Source organism: Anopheles maculipalpis, chromosome X (genome assembly GCF_943734695.1).
Source record: "Anopheles maculipalpis chromosome X, idAnoMacuDA_375_x, whole genome shotgun sequence".
NCBI lineage: Eukaryota > Metazoa > Arthropoda > Insecta > Diptera > Culicidae > Anopheles > Anopheles maculipalpis.
In genome coordinates this window covers 13,745,802-13,766,613 of record NC_064870.1, presented here as the reverse complement: position 1 = coordinate 13,766,613, position 20,812 = coordinate 13,745,802, and the positions used below count along the sequence as shown (strand labels likewise).

Here is a 20,812-nt window from a genome sequence, read left to right as displayed (position 1 = left end):
CCGTCCGGAGCAACGAAGGACGGTTATAGACTTCTCTCCAGGGACAGTTAGTGTGTCCCCCATAATCGAGTTTTAGCTGACGTTGGGGGCACAGTACTTGCAGGATAAGGAATGGTGCGCAGTGTTTTGCCATCTTGTGCTCGTTTCCCTGCTGCTTTTCGACAGCCTTCATGGTGCGGTGCGGCCGCTCTGACCGGCAGTATGCACCGATCGATACGGTGGAACAAATCTAGGCGCTTGTACATCTGGAAGAGAGAAGGACATACGCCCTTCGTATAGCGCTTTAATCTTCTTAATGCACACAAGTATCCACGCACCAGCAAGCGAGCGTGTCTATATATTGAACGTTTAACAGCAAAGACGTGCTTTTATTCTCTGCTCCGAAACCGCGCTGTGCCGTACATCAAGGTTGGTGGATGATTTAAAATTCCCCCATCCGCGCAAGACTTCAGCGACTTCACAACACGTGCACGTGTGTGTGTGTGTATGTAGGTGCGGTGTGGATGCTACGAGGGTCAGTCGATAATAATAAAAAAATAACTACCGATCTACTTCCACCTCGGACTTCCTTCCCTAATCACGCAACACAGTGGCACAATGGTGATGAAATCTTCTGTAGCAGTACAACAAAACGTAAAAAAAAAAACAGCCATTGAAACTATCTGCTAGACTCCAAATGTGTGTATGTATGTATGAAACACCAGAGAGGCAGATAGCCTGCTAAGGTAATGCCAAAACACATCCTTTCCGAGCGGAAAAAGGACAACAAATCTTGCCCGGGGGATGATGATGAGAGGAACATGGAATGGTTGAACTTGTGTGTGTGTGTGTGTGTGTGTGTGTTTTTATGGTGAAAGGCGATGGGGAAGGGGGGGGAGAGGGGAGTCGTTTGAGGTAAAATCCGCCATTTTAGGAGTGTGGGAGAAGAGTGCGAGAGATAGAGGGTTCGGTTTTGCGCAGGACTTTTTGAACCGTTGCGAAATGGGTGGCACACACAGAAAAAATCACACGAGAAAACACATCGAACAATCGGGGAAGAGCAACAACAACAGCAAAACTTAATGTTGATTTCCGAACACTAGGGGTGCGTGGGAGGGGGGGGGGGGGACGAGGAGTAAGAAAAGAAGGAGAAGATATTTGTCTTCGAGTGCCATTCTAAAAACGGCGCGCGGAGCAGCACTGGAGCAATCAAAATTTATGAGAAGACTCGCGTTGCTGAATTATTGCGCTTCGAAATGTCGATATATCCTACGAAGCGAGCCTGCATTCTCTCTCTGTTTGTGTGTGTGTGTGTGTGTGCTCCGAAAAGCAACTGAAATTGTGTCGATTTCCGGACATTAGCTTCCAGAGGCTCCCTTGAACATATTGGTAGTGTCTACTCACGTCCCAAAGTTCTGAAGCGAAAGAGAGGATCTAGATGCCGCTGTAGCGTCGAATACTCAACACCAATTCGCATTGGAGAGCACCCTGCAAGTAGCCTTGCGCGAGCTCCGACAATGTTTGTGACCTCGAGCAGCGACCTAGATGAAGACGTGCAGACATCTTACCTTGCAGAGCCTTTCCAATCCTCATGATCATGCTCGATCTTGGTAACCTCTCTATCATCTCTGCTCGCCGCCCTCTCCTCCAAACGACCTTCGGTTTCGGTACGAAAAATGGCGCGTTCCGCCTTTCGCAGGAAGCAATCATCAGTAGTGCGCGAAAGGAAGGAAGTGTGTGGAAGGCGCATAAAATTCAAGCAGCGGTGTCTCGATGTGTGACGAGCTCGATGGTAAAAAAAAAAAGAGGAGGCTATCAATATTCGATGCTGAACTCAACGCATCACCTCCAGCGCGCGCAATTCAACGCCTCTCTTCTCAATACGATCTGGCGAGCCCAGCCCGGATGACTCACTATCCGTATGTGCACCAAGCTTTTGGAGCTGTTCGAAGACACTGTGGGCAGTTACATGCTGTGAAGTTGAAGGACTACATTGAAGGGATGTATGGTGCCTCTTGCTCTTCCCGTTGTATATGTGATGGTGGGGTGATTTATATATGCAAATGAGGACGTTGTCTCTTCGAGGATACTGCCCGTCCTCGGGGGAGCTGCAAGATGAAGGAACAACTACACGCATATATCGATTCACTATGAGAGAGAGAGAGAGAGAGAGAGAGAGAGAGAAGGGAAAAGCAAGAGGTAAACATTACAATTGTGGGTGTCCGGAGGGAGAGTACACTGTTGGCGTCAGAATCTACGGGGCAAAACAGGGATTTCGGTTTTCTGTGGTGGTCCCGACCAGTTTCCATGGCAGCGAATCAATAAGATTTCGCCTCGGGTATTTTTTTTTTACCAGCGGCACAGAGTACGAGAGACAAAAGCACAGAGAACACCGATGGGGCATGGCAGGTGGATTGTCAAGGGTACAGAATAGCAGCAGAACCCGGAAAGTAGAAGGGAAGAGATGAGTTATTTTCAGGGCTGCTCCCTACCCTGTTTGGGGGTGTTTTTTGTTGTTGTTGTTGTTGTTCAATCGTATCCTGCTTCCTTTCAATCTGTTGTCATGCTCTCACACTTTGTCTTCCACTCCTCTTTCTTGCGCTTCTCTCGCTGGCTTCCTCTCGCGTTGTCTTTCGAACCCTTTCGAAAGCGATTGTTTAAAAATGGAAAATAACCGACAACCGACCGGCGTCCTTCCTTTCGTGATGTGTCGTGTTCTCGTTACGGTTGGCTGATTTTATTCCTCTTCCTTGTGCTCCAGCTCCATCACCAGCAGACCGCCACCAACATCACCCATATATCTCTCCGTAGTGTGTCTCACTCTCGCTTGGAGTTTCGCGCTCCTCGATTGACGGGGCCACCCTTCTTCTTATGTCCTCATCTTTTAGATCAGCTCACTGCGCGGGATCCAGTCCTATGGCGACTCCTGTGTTTGGGTGTGCGTTTTTGTGTGCTTTGTGGTGGTGTTGGTGGCAACGCGGACAGCAATACTATCCACCGTTACAGTCTCCTGTTGTGTTTTGTGTGTCCACCAACCTTCAACGTGCGAGTTAAGGAAAATGGTGGCTTTCGCTTTGGCTCTCTGCACGCGTTATAAGATGGAGCGTAGCAGATAACGGACGGACGGAGTTAATAAAAGCTGCGTGTCTTGTTGGAAGTAGGAGCACGTAGCAGCTCTACATCCCTACCATCCTCGCTTTGTTTAGCTTTGGCAAAAACGGGAAATCTTCTGTACATACGCTTGCGCAAGACCACGCGAGAAAAAAGGGGATGCTTGGATGAGAGGGAGGGTAGTGTTTTTGGAAGAAGAAAGGACAAAAACCCCGCGATTACCCCTGTATGGCCCTGTTAGCTTGAACCCCAACTAGCGCCGCAGCTGCTAGCATATGTACATATTGCTAAGGAATAATCCCTGTGGAAGCTCTCCTCCATCTTGTCGCGCCATATTTGTAACCGCTTGATGTTTGATGATGTTGTGAGCGTCTTTAGCATTGTTGGGTTGCAAAAAACAATTGTAGATACACTGCGAATTATGCCCTCGGATGTGAATCCGTAATATTTAGGAGGTGCGACTACTCGCATTCACCCTTACGCAACTTCATCTCGCCGCGAATAAACGAATCCGGCACGTCGCCTTTGTTTTGGTAGCGTAGAGTGGCGCAAGCAGCACCAGCAGCCAATCATGTGTGACCGGGTGGGGTGAGCTGACCCTGCCCGGGGCGAGAGCGAAGACACCGAAAAACGAGAACAGGGACGCTGGGAAAGATTTCTAGCATTAGAAAACACTGGACGAGAACCTTATTGGTTGAGAGTGTGGAGCTGTGAGGACATCTTTGTCTGTCCGTGTATGGGTGCGTGTATATGTGTGTTCAGGGGTTGTTAAAGAGATAGATTGAGAAGTGATTCTGCTCTCGCTCGTACCGCGAACGCCTAACAGGAAAAAGCGGATCTGCGTTGGGGTGGCCTACGACACATCGTCATGGCCCAGAGTGGGAGAGTACGCGTACTCTGCTCCCTACTGTAAGCACCGCATCCCCTTTTGAATCATTTTCAAGCACAAAAACTAAAGCCCTTTAAGTTAGGGGTAGAAATGCACACACACACACACACGCCCGGAGGGGAAGAAGAAGCGTATGCTGCGAAGGTGCGCAGTTGTGTGTTCTCTCTCTCTCGCTTGCTCTCTCGTTCGATGTTGCTGCTGCGCTCAGGATATACGCGGTGAACGAGATCGATCTCTCGCTTGCGCTGGGTCACCCGCTCTCTCACTCTCTCTCGCACTCGCTCTGTCGTGCGCTCTTTTCAGACACGGCTGCTGGGGAAAAGGTGTACGCAGGCACATCCGACAGGCGGTCTCAGCAGCTCCGGTCGCCTTCGACCTCGGTTTAGTCTGGGATTCGAGCTTCAAACGATAGAACGTGTGTGCGTGCGGTCGTGCAAGGGTGAGCGATGCACGGCAGCTCTTAAGCAGCTACCAAGTCGCCTGATGGGATCCTTGCTTCATAAACAAACGTTTTTTCGGGTTCGTGTCAGTGAAGTTCTGTGATATTTTGTACTACGGCGGTGGTTAATAGACCGCTCCGGCAGCCTTGCAGTGTTGTTGATAGCGGGACCCCAGTGTTGTGATTTATAACTTACCGTGCCTGGTGTTGTACAATAGGAAAGCTCTTGTGTTGTTTGCAGTCGAGATAGTCTCGTTCAATGTATGTAATTTCTGAATGAATTCAATATTCTGTAGATTGAAGATCCGTATTAGTAGTATATGAGTTTATCGCGTGTTGCATGCTTATAGTGGAATAATCAGTATCCTCTCAGCTTTCTCAACACGGAAAGAGGAAGCCACACAACAGCGTCATCTAGCAACATTAGTACACCTGTCACTCTTATTGCTTCTTACGCACCAGTGATCCCTGGGCCTAACATTCACATCCAGAAAGTGTAGTTAAGGTCCCATTTGTTCACCACCTGCTTTCTCTCTACAATCAATATACACTATATCGACTATATCCACACCGGCAGTTCTGAGCCCATCCCTCAATCCGCAGTACTGCATTATCTACCAAGCAGAAGGACTCGTGACAACCAGGGGTCGGGCCGACTACTATCAAACGCATGGGAAAATCCAAGCGGAGACAAAAACTTGCAACTGTGTAATGTGCCTTGGGTGAGCAACGCAACGGACAGCGGGGGAAGTTCTCCAAACGTACGGGCGACAGAGCTAGAGCCACATCCTGAAAGGCTTCCCCCTTCTTTGCAACGAAGACAGATTCCAGCGAATTGGGGTTTGACGAAGAGAAAGGCGTTCAGTGGGGTAAAAAACAGATCCGTCACCGCGCCCCGATGCCTATAACTATATGGGTGGGTGGTAGTTTCCAGTGGCACCCTGTTTTCCCCACACCTTGGAGTTTCGATGTGCATGTGCAGAGAGAACGCGCAAAGTCCCTTGGAGAGACCGACCGGACCAGCAGCAGCAGCAGCAGCAGAGCAAACCCAATATGCCTGAAATCCTGCCACACATGTATACGGTGCAAGTGAATGTATTCTGAGTCTGAAAGCGACATATGGGACGGGCGGACCCATGGAAGAGACAGAGTATGGCCGCGGCCGGAAGTCTTTGCGCACATACATACACAAGCCACTGCGTGCGTGAACGGGAAATGGATGAGGCAACCGGAGGGGGGGGGGGGGGGATCATTGCGTGACGATGATTCATTTTCGGTTCTCTATCGCTGCTGCTGCTACTATCCTGCTTCTCAGAATTTCTATCTTGAAAAATGTGTGTATGTGTGAGAGAGTTTTGTTTTTCTTCTCTTCTTCCACTTGTATGTTATCTGTGTGTGCAGGAGACAAGTCTCTCCCCATGGACACCCTGAACCCCTGTGGTTTAAATGTGGTCTACCAGTGTAGAGAATCAGTAAGGAGACGTGGAAGGTTACACTACGATACACCTGGCGAACGGATTTTTCGTCCAATCGACCAATCTTTTTCTGACTGGTCGACTTTTTCCGAACAATATATGTTCCCCTCGGGAGTTCCGGAGTTCTGGTGGCGGTTTTATGTATATTGGCGTGCATTTCTTTTAATTCTCATCCCTGCTCCGTGTTGGGACATCAGGGGCACAGTTAATGCGAGAGAAAGAGGAGGACAAGGACCTTAATGGAATTAATTTTGTTTGCTTTATGTTTGCCTGCTAATGTTTTTTTTTTTGCGACGTCTGCGTTATTATGGGGCTTCTTGGGAGGAATTCTGAGGACAAATCTTAAATTTGGAGCACTTTCGCACTCTTGGTTCGAAATCTCTCTTGAACTCGGGGGCGAATTCTGGGACCACTTTCAAAGGGTTTATATCGCATTCTTACCTGAAATCTAATCTGAAGTTCAGTATTCTTTATCAAGAGAAGTTTATCGGGTGGTATCGCACACCAAACAGAGGCCCAATATTCATGTCCAAGAGTATGGGGTATATCAGAACCGATGCGATGGAAGGAAAGCTGAAAAGTGTGGAGCTGCTGTGTGCTGTGTACGCCTCCTTCCCGACTGTCATCAACATCCATTTGGTGTTGCTGATTCTCATCAATTTACCATCCAACCCCTGCCTTCTCCAATTTTGTTGTCCACCCTCATGGCAATGAGCGATTACCATCTAAATGAACTTCAAATTTGTATGCGCTTATCGTTATCGGGCGTCGTCGTCTAGGTGTGCTCTGCTTGCTTTGGTGGTGGGTTCGTGTTTAGAGGGATCGGTTTTTCTTCACCTCTCATCTCGAAACACCGGCCCCGGGCCTACCGTACTACCGTGCTACCGGTGGCCAATTGATAAGAGCAAGAGAGGATGCCCATCCTCATCGGTGGCCACTGTGCTGCGTGTGTGTGTATGTGTATGTGGTGGTCTAACGTCATCAATCGTCCATCATCATCATGTAAAAATACTTCAGTTGTAAAGCCCGGTAGCTTGGTTTGGGTTTGAGGTTAGGGATGGGGGTTAGTGGCGGGTCGGTAGTTGGGTATGATTGTCATTGCGGTAGCTGTTGTACCCTGTCGCGGCATCACGCTCTATCAATACCTGTGTGTGTGTATGCGCCATCCATAGATCCATCTGTAGAGCAGTAGTTTGATGTCTGCGGGCGCGAAGATGGCGGCTGGGGGATGGATTTTTTTTGTTACTCTCCTTCGTGCTTTATTATTTTATTTTGCTGGTGTGCTCATGTGCAACTTCATCATCATCATCATCATCATCATGATTCGACGGTCGTCAGTCGGGCGTTGCGCGCACACTACCGCACCGCTGGTTTGGGGTGGCCACCGTTAATCTCCAGTGATTTTTCCTCTCTTAGACGGTACTGATTTCGGTTTTTGGATGTTGTTGTCGTTGTTGTTTTCTTTCCTCAATCGCAATTTAGCATTGAGCGCGCGCCAAACTGGATAGATTGAGGCGGCACGAATCGATTATTGGATGGACACAACATACACACACACGCACGCACGCACGCACATATATTTAGGCACGCACATCCGCTAAGAGGCAAACACACATCACACCTTTACAGCATGCGATAAGACATCCGATGGGATGGGTCGACGGGGAGGCTTGAGCGGGTGTGTGACCTCGGGGTCGAATGAATGGAGAATGTGGCGGATTTGGAAAGATCGAAGTCGAGTGTCCGATCCGAGGACAAAGCCTATCGAGCATGGCGTAATAGACAGTTGACTCTGTATGTGTGTGCGCGCGGTTTAACTAGGCATAGCTTGTACTTAGTACATGATGGTTCAAGTTCTTCAGACGCTTACTTTCGGTTTGTTTTTTTTTTCTTGTATCATTTTATCCTAGGAATATAACAGGAGCTTGTTTTCGCTGAGCACGTTGGCAAGCATAGTCTCTCCCTAGTTGAGAGTGATGGTTTCTTCCGCTTCACGACAACTGGACGCACGAAACATGGACGCCGGAAGTAATAGTGTCGGAGTTGCCAATAATGCTGCTACAGCACCGTCGTCCGCTGGCACTGGCAGCGACGAGACATCTGATGGGTATATGCGGGCAGCAGCGATAAAAGTCGAGACGCCCGATGCAACAGAATCGTCTCCAAGTCAAGCAGAGCACACAGCCGAAGGTGACCGGGAAGTGAACGTGGAGGCTGCAGAAGAGATGGAGGAGGAAGAAGCGATACCGTCACCACCGGCAGCAGACACGATGCTGGAGGTCGGTAAGAGTGTTTCGGGGGAGGAGGATAACGGTGGCTGCAACACTGCTGCGATGCAATCGGCAAACCACAACCATCGTCAGCAACGGCGTAGCAGCAGCAGCAGCGGCAGCAACCAAAGCCATCATCAGCAGTCGGCCAACAGACAGCGGAGCGAGCATCTGCACCAACTAACGGACGACATGCTGCGGCGGAAAACGATGAACAACAACAACAGCAACACGGTGCCCAACAACAACAGCAGCGGCACACGTGGCGGGAAACGATCGCTAGAATCGACGGCAGAAATGCTACTACAGCAGCAGCGTCGCCAAGCGGCGGCAACGGCCGCCACATCCTCCACCAACAAGCGACGGGGATCATCCGGTCCACCACAGCGCCGGACGGAGGACGAGGAGGAGGAGGAGGTGCATCCAGCGTCGGCTGGTACGGAGACCTGTAAGCGATACATCTGCCCGATCTGTGACTGCGTATCACCGACCCAGCGTGCCTTCACCGATCACATCCGGCTGCACAATGCCGAGTCTGAGTCGGCGGCGACGGCCGTGGCGTCGGCCAGCTTCTGCTGCAAAATCTGCTCCAAGGTGCTGTCGTCCGCGTCGTCTCTCGATCGACACGTGCTGGTACATACGGGTGAGCGGCCGTTCAACTGCAAGTACTGCAGCCTCACGTTCACCACCAACGGGAATATGCATCGGCACATGCGCACCCACAAGTATCCGTCCGGCCGGGACAGCTTTGAGAGCGATGCCGGTGGCGGTGGAGGTACCGGCGGCATCGGTGGCTCATCGTCCGATGGTAGCGGGGCTGGTGGAAACAAGACTGTCCGCAATAGTAGTGGGCGATCCGGAGTTCACGGTGGTGCGGCAACAACAGCGAATCGTCACTATCGCAAGAAGAAGGAAGAGGACCCGGAAGAGGAGGAAGAAGACGCCGATGAGGAGGATGATTATCGGCAGCCAAAGAGGAAGAAGAAGCGTGCTCTCTTTACTAGCGGTGGTGGGGAGCAGGAGGAGGACGAGCTGGCGAGCAGCACAAGGCGCCGGAAGCAACATGATCTGATGCTGCTGGACACTGAGATGGAGCAGCAACATGCGCAGGCAGAAGCAGATGAGGAAGATTGCGATTTTGAGGAGGAAGAGGAGCTGCTCGGTGTTGGTGGCAAGCGCAAGGTAACGTTGGGTGGTGGAGGCGAACGAGCACAACAGTATCGGAAGGTGCGCACCATCAACAATAATCTGCTCGAAGGTTCGGTGGTTGAAAGTGGGCAACGGTACTGCTGTCCGGTGTGCGTGCGGAACGATTTTGCCAGCATGCTCAGCCTGGAACAGCATCTCGACCGGGAACATCCGAACATACCGGCCAAGTGCCGCCACTGCGAGATAATGTTCCGCAGCCACAAGGCGCTAAATGCGCACCGTTGCAGCAACAACAACTATCAAAACATAACGCCCGGCTTCAAGGATCTCACTTTTGTCGATTTTTCCAGCGAGAAGTTTCCGCTGATCGCGAAGAATCTGTGCGAACAGAGCATCCGGACGCCGGTTACGAGCCAAAAGTACGAGTGTGCCCGGTGCTATCGGGCGTTCCCGTGCTCGAAAACGCTCTCGATGCATTCGGCTGACTGTTGCAGTGGTGGTGGAGCTAGTGGCGAACGCCCGGCTGGCCAGAGACGCAAGCGTGCGCCGAGCGAGTCGGACTCGTCGGATGTGTCCGGTTCGGACATTGGTTCATACTACGAGGATCGCCGGACGTACAATGACGAGCAGCACGGTGACCAGCGTCACCAGCAGCATCAACAGCAGCAACAGCATGTACAGCAGCAGGGTCATCTGCGCAGGGAGGATTTCTTTGCCAACTTGGATCTCCAGAATCGTTCGGTGGGAACATTTTCGGAAGCACCAACGACGCCCTCCTCGCTGGACAAATCTTTCTCCTCGCCTGTACCGGTGCTGAAGCAGGAACCACTCGCATCACCGACTGAATCGTCTGCCAACGCCCTGCCAACGTACTACTCCTCCAACATGGCGCTCTACCATGCCCACCAGCAGCAACAGCAGCAGCATCAGCAAATGGTCGACAGCGGCAAGGATCTGGCCGACATACAGTCCATCATCAATGTGGCCTCCTCTGGAGGGCTCTTCGGTCGTCAGCTAGATGGTGATACCCACACACCACTGTCCGGTTTGCTGGACGCTTCCCTCGGTAAGGATGGTGCAGGCAGCGACAATGGGATGTACGCTCACTCCACCGGATCACGAGATGAACCCGAGGAAGCGCAGGACGCATTCACCGCCGAGTTTCGCCGCATGAAGCTCCGGGGCCAGTTCCCGTGCCGTATCTGCACCGCGGTGTTTCCTAACCTGCGCGCCCTCAAGGGCCACAACCGAACGCACGTGACGGCAGCAGGGCCAGGCCCGTACCAGTGCAACATGTGCCGTTACGTGGTCAGCGACAAAGCGACGCTGATCCGGCATATGCGCACCCACAACGGGGATCGCCCGTACGAGTGTGCGCTCTGCAACTATGCCTTCACGACGAAGGCGAACTGTGAACGGCATCTGCGCAACCGACACGGACGTACCACGCGCGAAGATGTGAAGCGCGCCATCATATACCATCCAGCGGAGGACTCGTCCTGTGACGATCCGCTGAAGAAGTTGCAACTGTTCAACACGCCACCGGCCGACGGTTCCTATACTCCGACGATGCTGGCTAGCGCTAGCTATCAGGATGATCAAAGCCTGCCGGAGGTACGCAGCAGTACGCCGCTACAATCCCAAGAGCTCAAGGATATGCTAATGCCACCCTTGCCGCTGAGCTATGTGGCGGCAGCAGCAGCGGCCGGTAGCACTAACCACAACCCATTGCTTGATACCAGCCTGCTCCTGCAGACGCCACTCGGCGGCGGAGGTGTTGTGGGCAATGGGGCGTTTGGTAGTGCGGTGGCGGCGGCCAAGATTCAGGTGAAAAGTTTGGAAAAGTTGAACCAACTGACACCTCCGAAAGAGGACGCCGATGCGCTCGATGAGGAAAATGAGCCGGAAGATCAGGTTGCAACAATCGCAGGCAAGAAGGCAACTTCGGAAGGTGGTGCAGCTCAGGCGCAAAAGACGAGCAGCAAACACTTGGCAGGCGGTGCAGAGCCGAACAACAGCAATCCGCTACCAATCGATCTGAGCATGGATGCATTGGATCTTAGTAAAAAATCGACCGTCTTTAGTCGTAAGCCAGCGGCGCCACGCACACCCACAGCTCCGATGCTCTCGACAGACGGTGAGGAGGAGGACGACGACGTGGAAGGTGTTGCATCGATGCTCCGCCATCATCGTGCTGAGATGTTGCTTCCCGTCAATGGTGTGGACGGTGAGCCACGGTCGATGGCGTCGAAGAAGCATGCTGCTGGTAGTGGTAGCAGCAGCGCTCCCAAACAGCAGCCGCACATTACGCCTTCACCCGCCAAGGAAGCTGACGTCGATGAGGACGAAGCGCTACACCGTGCACCGATACCGAAGCTTTCCAAGGTGAATTTGGCCCAGCAGCAGCAACAGTTCCAGCTGTTCAACGATACCCTAGCCAAACTCGATCCAATGAACTTCTTCCAGCTGTACCAGCTGTACAACTCGCTGCAGTTACCATCGTTCTCGCCACTGCACGCTAGTCCGTTTCTCCAAAACCCCATGCTAACCGGTTCTGCGGCCGCCCTTGGTGAGCTGTTGGGTAAGGACTTCGGGCTGGGAGCACTGCCAAATCTGGCAGCAGCGGCAGCCGTAACTGCGGCAGCAACGTCGGGTAGTGGTCGAAACCATCGCCACCCATTGCTGGTAAACCCGTTCTATCCACCGCCGGCCACCGACACACCGCCAAACAGCGTTTCCAAGTCGGGCGATTGTCTGTCCGGTGACATCGGAACGGCGGCGACCGTAGCAACGCCGAAGCAGCTGCTAACACCCTCCTCACCTTCGCCCATGTCGACACCGACTGGTGGTGTGAGTGGAACCGGAGGTTCCAGTGGAGCCAGCAACACGCAACTGTCGGCGTCCTTGCAGCAGCAGCAGCATCCGGGAAGTGGTGGCCCTGGCAGTGGTTCACCAGTCGCATCGGCAGCTGCATTAGCTGCGGCAGCGGCAGCAGCAGCGGCCGCCGGTTTCGGTGTTTCACCACTATCGACGGCGGGTGGTGGTGGCGGCAGTTCGTCCGGCGTCGGTCCGGTCAAAATGGTGATCAAAAATGGAGTCCTTATGCCAAAGCAGAAGCAGCGTCGTTACCGTACAGAGCGTCCATTCGCTTGTGAGCATTGTTCTGCTAGATTTACGCTTCGCTCCAACATGGAACGACACATTAAGCAGCAGCATCCACAGTTTTGGTCCCAGCGGCAACGGGGTGGCCACCATTTGATGCGTCGCGGTGGTGGTGGTGGCGGAGGAACGAGCAACAGCAGTAGTAGTGCGAACCTGAGCTCTACAAATAGTTCCGTTGGTTCGCTGGTTAGCGCACTGCAGGGTGCGTTCGGTGGTGGTAGTAGTGGCAATGGCGGTGGTGCCATTTCCGATCAGGTAAAGTACGCCATCTTGGCACAGCAATCGGGCAAAGGCAGCAGTGGGCAGGATGGTGCCGCCAGCCACTTGAACCCTTTGCTGCACAACATGATCGTGCAGGGTGCGGCAGGACAATGGAACCAGCAACAGCAACACCACCAGCGTCTCAACCATCATTACGGTCAACAGCAGCAACAGTCTCCCGTAATGCCATCCGGGCTTGGTGCGGGGCGGCGTATGGGTGGATTGATGCGGGGCGAGACTGAGGAGGACGAAGAGGATGACGACTACCGGACGGAAGACAGACCGTACGAAGGTGCCACACCGATACTGAGCCAACGTTATCGGCGCCGCCGCCGTCGTTTGCAGTCCCATCTCGAACATGACGGTGAGCTTCTGCGCCGTGGGTATGACGAAGCTAGCCTCCAAAGGATGGCGATGGACGAGGAGGAACATCTCCGCCAGCTAACAACATCCTCAGAGCACAACCAACGGACCGTAGAGCATGAAGACGAGGAGGAGGACGAGGAGGGAACTCAGGACGAAGGGCATGCGAAAGGAGAGGATGAAGAAGAAGAGGACGATGCACAGCTCGTTATCGACGAGGAGGAAGACGAAGAGGAGGAAGAGAGTGGAGGGAAAATGGAAGTACAGACATCTAAGCATACGACCAAGAATGTCGCAGTCTTCGCCGAACCCAAGGACGATCAAAGAGCAAATGCTAAGGATACGCATCCCGAGCACAACGCTGGTAGCTTGAACCGCATACTGAAACAGAAGCTGGAAGAGAATCGTTCAAAGTTGGAGATTGTTAGTGGCGTTGGGGAAAAGGTGCCAGCAGCTCAGGAACTGCTAACGATGAACAATTCCACTGCTGTGCAGCAACAATCCACCTGTAAGCAGCCGAAGCAACATAACCCACCAGCAACCGTCACACGCAAGGCGTCCTCTGGTAGCGGTAGTAGCCACATCAGTCTGAACAATCACGACGAAAGCGGTAGCAACAGTGATCTCGTACCAGTGTCAAAGCTGCTTGATAACGCAGCCAATCCGCAAGCATTGGAAAGCTACTTTAGGTAAGATAAGCCCACAAACACACAACACCCTGACTACATTTACGTGACAGAATCCATGAACAAATTTTTATATTTGCAGCCGACCAGATGTACAGGTACCGTTGTCTCAGGATCACAGCGACGAGGAGGGTCTGGTAGCGTCCGGTTCGGCTTCCGAGAGCAACAACTCCGGCACGGATGATCCGAACCCTTCGGCCGTGGCACTCGCCCATCAGCAGCAGAAAAAGAAGTCCGCGTATAGTTTGGCCCCGAACCGTGTTAGCTGTCCGTACTGCCAGCGCATGTTCCCGTGGTCGAGCTCGTTGCGCCGTCACATCCTCACGCACACCGGTCAGAAACCGTTCAAGTGTTCGCAGTGCACGCTGCTCTTCACCACCAAGTCTAACTGTGATCGGCATCTGCTGCGCAAGCATGGTGATGTAGAGTCGGCCGTATCCATACCGGTACCGATCGACGATCTGCTGGATCCGAAACCGGAACCGATACCGGTGGCGGTCGCTGAAGCGATGTGCAAGAAGATTTCGGGCAAGGGTACACGGTCGTCTGTTGCCACGCTAAAGGGACCTGAACAGCTGCCACAGCAACAGCAGCAACCGCAACAACAACAGGTGGGCGCTGAAGAGGAGGACGACCATTCCACCACACAGGTTGCTAAGGAAGTGTCAAAAAACGAATCATTTGACGGCACAACGGTGGGCAATCGTAGCGCGTCCGGTGACGAGGAGGAGTGCAAGCTGAATCCAGTGTTTGAAAAGAAGAAGAATGGTAATGATGTGGGTGGTCCAGATGACGAGGAGGGTGAAGTAGAGGAGGAGGAGGAGGAGGAAACGAAGGAGACTCGTTATCGGCGATCCTCTCGTCGCCAGCATCTACGTGAGCATGGATTGGCGGAGAACGGCGAGGACGAGGAACGCCGGCATCAGGAAGCGGCGGCCCAAGACACTGCTCAGGAGGAAGACGACGATGGGGAGGGCAAGGAAGGATTGTTTTCTGCCGGTGGTTTGTCGGATCTTCCGTACAAGTGTCACCTGTGCGATGTTTCAACTGCCGACCGTGTGTCCTGTCTGGAGCACATCAAGCAGGCACACCAGCAGGAGTTCACAACACTTATGGCGAAGGTGTCGCTCGAGGCTGCAGCATCGGCGACCGAGAGTGAAGCTCATACGGGCTCGCCGGACGATGAAGAGAGTGGCACCAACAACAATAACAACAACAACAATAATAACAACAACAACGGTGGCAAGTATCTCGACTATGCCAATCGGAAGGTAGGTCTAAGGTCAGTCCTTAACTCTAACGTTCGTGCAGTGCAGGTTGACGGTAGAATTCTCGCTTCCTGGCTCACGATCCAACGTGCTGTAATCGGGTAGGCACATTAAGCTATATTAACGTTATGTTTATTCTTTTCCTTCCTCTGCATTCATGTTCACACAAACACACATGCACAAACACACGCACACACACACACGCATACAGGTTATCTGCGCATTCTGTTTGCGTCGCTTCTGGTCGACGGAAGACCTGAGACGGCACATGCGGACGCACTCCGGTGAGCGACCGTTCCAGTGTGACGTTTGCGATCGCCGATTCACCCTCAAGCACAGTATGCTGCGCCACCGGAAGAAACATACCACGGACGGTGGCGAAGGTAACACTTCGCCCGCCTCGTCCTCTTCTTCCACCGGGCGCCGGCACACGATGCGTCGTAACGTCACCAACGGTCAGTCAGATGGAAGAAAAGGTAAGAGCTTCAACAACAATGGACACGCTGATGGTGACCACCACAGCGGGTCCGATCTTACCGATGACGATGAGTATGAGGACGCGGAGTGCTCCAGCCCACCATTACAACACCACCAAAGTTCAGCCGATGGTGAATCCGCAGCCACCAACACCACTGCGGAGATCCCAGCGGTGTCATCAGCGACGGCCATCGTCGGCGAAAGGAAGCGCTATCACCATCTCTTCCAGCAACAACAGCACTCGGAGCTGATCGGTAATCTGCTCGGCATCAGCGACCAGGGTATCCTGAGCCGGGTCCTACTATCGTCCGCATCCGAAGCGGCCAAGCTGCTCGGCGTGGACAAGTGACGTGACCGGTCGTGGCCAAAACCCACCCCAAAGCCAATACCTACCGGCAACAAGTGACATTCACTTGCTGAGGGTTCGATTGTTTTTTGTGCACTAAGAAAACACAACTCAACTCAAGTCAACTTCAAGTCTCCACAAGAGCAAAGATTTGGAAGTGTTTCCAAGTTCCCGAACAGATATTTCGAGCGTTAAAGGATAAGGCGATGGCACGTTTCCGTGTTTTAGTTTAAGATTTTACTACTTATTGAGGGGAGGCAAAAAAAAAAAATGATAGGAAATGGACTCAAACGTGCGCGGATCGATGTCGCACATGCCTATAATACTGTTATAGTAAGTATTTATGTAAATATTTTATTTGCAACCAAAAGCACCAATCAAGCTATAGTTAGGCTACCGAGAGATAGGCCATGAAGCGAGAAAGAGCAAAGATTGTTGGTTGCTGGATCTCTTGTTTTTATTTAAGTTAGAAACAGTGGGAAAGACAGTTTTCCAACAAAAAAAAGCATAATCAAAACTATACCTATATATTACTTATATTTATCACATAATACTTAAAAATAATCCTTATGAAACTAATCGTGCGAGTTCTTTGACATTAGATAATCATAATCCTATAAGGCGCGGTGCACAAATTACGTAACGCTTAAAAAGGAAACTGATCCTTCAATATTACGTAATGCATCCCTCCCCTCGTTGCGTAATTTATGGAACGCCCCCATAACACCGTGGAAAACGAAAAACATAAAAGGCCAACTAGAAGCAGTCAAGTGACGTTAAGATGGAAGAAGTCTACAATTTTTTAAAAACATTTTTAAAGATTTTTTTTGTTGTTGCTTTATTTTAGCGATTGTGTTAGTGAAAACAGACATACCGATCGAAGCGAGAAACGCAGTTACGTCGTGCGTGTGTCCTTATTTGAAATTATATTATTATGCCAGGCTTTGTTAACGCATAGAGCAAGCCAACATTAGTTGGATTTAACTGAATATGTAGCAATCGTGTAGGGTGCAAGCACATTGGATCCAGCCATAACAGAAAGGGCCTGTGTGCGCTCACTATAATTAGTAACAGCTTTTAAAAGAGTTTTTGTTTTGTCGAATCGGCGTCCAATATCGTTAACTATTTATTTTGTTCAGTTCAATTTTAGTAGAGAGGAAGCATCCTATGCTTCTATTGTGTGCGAGTTTTATTTATACGATTACAAATGTGTCTAGTTTTTTTTTTTTTTCATTTAAATTTGATGTTACTCCGCGAATTTATTACGAATATTCAATATATTGTGTACTGAGGGGAAGACAAAAAAGCAAAACGGATCATCATATGTAGTGTAATGAGTTCGGAACAAGTTGAGCTGGTTTATTGTGACAATTTTACTTATTGAAAGACTTATTATTATTTTTTTTTGTTATTGAAACTGCATGCGCATGTGAGACTTCAGAAGTAGGAATCGAATTAAACTAAGTATGTATTTTACTGCTATCATCGCTATCAAAAGTGCCTATATATACATACATTTTTGTACATAACGTACCAGAGCTGCCTAATATGTTGCGTTACGTTTTCTTTTTCAATTGAACAAAAATAAGATAATTGCATTCTATTTTCTGCCGCATATCTTGCCGCCATTTTTGAATCGTAATTTGAATTTGAATTTTGGCGGCAACGGACATTAGAAAAGAGTTTTTTTGGCTTTTGCATGTGTTTGTCTGTACTTATTTATCTCTCGCTTGTGGAAAGCACGATTTCAGTATGAGAACCGTAGGAAGCAATACATAATCATTATTTTAATGAGAGTTATAGTACTAGCAGTAGTAACAGTGGTAGTAGTGAGAGAAATAGAAAAATAACGAATTATTTAAGGCTGTAGGGTAGAGGACAAACGAACGAACATCGAAGTAGAGTCAAAGGTGTCTCACGATCGTGATTTGGGTTTTATTTGAACTTTTTAATTAAGAAAATTATTTAAATGCGTTTTGAACATAGAAATCACAGCATATTTACTACACAGAGCACACAGTACTCTCATGCACCCCTAATGCACGCGCCTCCTCACTACGAAGAGAGGCCATTCTGTTTGAAGAGACGGAAAGAGGAGGCGAATGCCACAAATGAATAACGTATAACAGCAAACAGGAAATCGTGTAACTTTATATTCATCAATAAACCGCGCTTTCAAAGGAAGATAAGCGACAAAGTGGTAGACCAGGTAGAGGTGGTAAAAAGGCGTGAGCGCGCGTATCCTTTATATGCCAATACGAGCCAATAACGAGTAACGTATATAAATAAGAGAGCGAGAGAGAGAAAGAGAGAAAGAGTGAGGTACGCAAAATGTGCGAAAAATACAGCAATACGACCAAAGGAAGTAACTGAAAAGAAAACTGATGTTAGGCGAAGCAAGGCGACTGTTCGAAGCTTTTCGGTTGGGGGAAGCTAGGCGAGTTGGGGCATGGACAAGGAGATGAATGGCAAAAAAAAGCTAAAAGTAATCTCCCTTCCACCCTTCCCCACCCCATCCGGCCCATCGCTCTAGTTCTCTCTCTCCTATAAGAGATACCGTAGATGGGTTTTGCAAACGAATGCAATATCTCTATAAAATATATTCAATTTGATGTGGAAATTACAAAACTGTTAGTGGAAACAAATACTAAACGAACCATTATGTGTGTGTATATGAATGCGCGTGTACTGAAGCTTAGTGATCGATCTAAAAAGGCGGCAGGAGATAGTAAATTCTTCTAGTAACGTGATGTGTATAGCAAGACAAAGAGAGAGAGAGAGAGAGAGAGAGAGAGAGAGAGAGAGAGCGCAGAAATCGAGAGAGCTTTGATAGCAGGAAGCTTTATAGCTGTACTCTACAGTTTTTAATCTATTACTTTCATTTTTGCTATAAATTATTCATTATAGCAATTGCCCAAAGATGATGAATTCTTGAGTGAGCTTTGCTTAGAGCGGAAGAGAATTAACACGGAAAACAAAAGAAAAACAATAACGAGAAACCACATGGGATAAAGAATTCACTGCAAGTGCCATTAAAACTTACCTACAACAACACAAAATTTAAAAACAAAACGAAACAACAGCTAAAAAACGCAACGAAAGATGATAAAACAGGAGAAAAGTTAAAATTAATCCCGTACCTATAACAACGATCGATCACAAAATGGAACGGCACTGTGTTCGCCGTGCTCTCCCATCTGAAATTGTGTTTAGCCTTTCGTTTTGCTCATTTCGGGAACAACGATCGCGGGGATCTGCTTGTTCTAGGCCTTGTACAATTTGTATCTTCTACTATAGTCAACAGTGAGTTTACAAAGAACTTCTAGCTTGTAACAATTCACTTATAAGACTCGTTTATTAGTTTGCAAATGGAAAAAAATGGCGCGACACACACACACACATACCCAAGGCTCCAAAAAGTGTGTGGGCCGACGCTGTGTTTTTTGTACTTTAATTTAAAAACAAAAACATTGTGTTCAAAGTGAGAATCAAGGAAGACAAAACTGGAACAATTTGCTGGTGAAAAGCATGGAGTATAGTGCAGGTGGCAAATATAGTGAAAGTAAAAGGGTCCGCACAGTGAGTGGAGCTGCATCTCATTGTACATTGAGGACTTTAGGATCTAGTAGTTGAGTAAGAAGCCGTTGCCGTAGTACGTAGTTTGACAGTAACCATATAAGAAAAAACGGCAAAAGCAGTGTGCTGAGGAATAAATAAAACTAAAAATAAAATAAAAAAAATGAACGAAAAAACAATAGAAGAACAGAAGAAGTTTGCAGCGACACTTACGTACATACCACAATACTATTATCATATTCACGAAGCTATTTATGATCCCCCCCCCCCCCCCCCCGAACTCCAAAAACCGAATTAATAAAAATAATCTAAAAAGCTGATGAGAACCTATCTTGAAAATTTTGTTCGTGTGTGAGACAGTTTGGTGGTGTTTTCTTTGCATTCCTAATAGGGGGCGAGAATGATTTGGAGAATGTCCGAAGTGTAATGATGTGTTAACTATCCCAATGAACTTGATGAAGTTAGCTGAGATCTCTCCTCCCTTAATAGCGTATTCATCAGGTGTTAGAACAGATTCGGCTTTTGAAGAAGTCCTCGATGCCGCTCACGATCTCCTCCATTGTTCTTCCACCGATATCCGTCTACTGCATTAAAGGTACGCGTACTTGTATCCATACATTCTTCTTCTTCTTCTTTTCCACGGCCCCTCCAGTCCTCCATCCACGGTTGCATCCGATCTTCGACAGGTTTGACTCCACTTGATCTAGCTAACTGGATCGCTGAGCTCCTCCACGCCTCGTCTGGGGCATGAATCCGGCATCCTCATCACCGTACCCCAACCATCATCAAGCCGGTAGGATGGCTTTGAATACCGTCAAGGTTCAGTGGTTCATTCTACTTAGCTACACCTTCAAAGATAGTCCTTAGCACCCGCCGTTCGAAAATGGCGAGTGCATCGGCGTCCTCCGAGAGCATAATCCAGGACTCGCACTCGTAAAGGACTACCGGACATATCAAGGTGCGATATATCGTGCATTTCGTGTGTTGTTGGAGTCTTCTGGGTCGCAGGAGTTTGTGGAGTCCGCAGTAAGCACGATTCCCCTGAACCATGCGCCTTCGGATTTCGCTGCTTACCCATACATTATCCCTGTGTAAAATAAAATATCTACTTAATCGCTTCTGTTATCCAGGAGAGACTCAAACCAATTTTATTCCTCACTTGGACCCCCCTCCCTATCTTTCGCAATTTCTTTTTTTTTTTGCTATTTTATAGAGACTTTCAGTCTCTAAGACTGCATTCATCTCTCTACAATATACAAAAAGTGGTTTATAATAATACAAAACTATTGCGATTGTGACTTTAATTGAAACTGTTACTACTATTAAAAAATAAAAACTTTTGCTTAAAATTCTCTGTATAA

At 49.5% G+C, this 20,812-nt stretch overlaps 3 protein-coding genes across 3 annotated transcripts in view; 1 reads left to right on the top strand and 2 right to left on the bottom strand.

Annotated features, from left to right (window-relative positions):
- The window catches only part of LOC126563172 (early endosome antigen 1-like), a 169,515-nt gene that overhangs the window by 45,255 nt on the left and 103,448 nt on the right, over window positions 1–20,812 (bottom strand). The gene's annotated exons all lie outside the window — the stretch shown is intronic.
- The window catches only part of LOC126561974 (dynein axonemal intermediate chain 3-like), a 216,142-nt gene that overhangs the window by 158,428 nt on the left and 36,902 nt on the right, over window positions 1–20,812 (bottom strand). The gene's annotated exons all lie outside the window — the stretch shown is intronic.
- On the top strand, window positions 7,870–15,883 carry LOC126559716 (uncharacterized). Its single transcript, XM_050215925.1, has 3 exons — window positions 7,870–13,787; window positions 13,867–15,055; window positions 15,264–15,883. Exons 1-3 carry the CDS (start codon window positions 7,870–7,872, stop codon window positions 15,876–15,878), a joined length of 7,722 nt encoding a protein of 2,573 aa, XP_050071882.1. The 3' UTR covers window positions 15,879–15,883.

Coding starts and splice junctions, on each gene's coding strand:
- LOC126559716 (XM_050215925.1), top strand. CDS start 7,870: ATGGTTTCTTCCGCTTCACGACAACTGGACGCACGAAACATGGACGCC. Junction 13,788..13,866: donor GCATTGGAAAGCTACTTTAG/GTAAGATAAGCC, acceptor TTATATTTGCAG/CCGACCAGATGTACAGGTAC. Junction 15,056..15,263: donor TCGACTATGCCAATCGGAAG/GTAGGTCTAAGG, acceptor ACACGCATACAG/GTTATCTGCGCATTCTGTTT.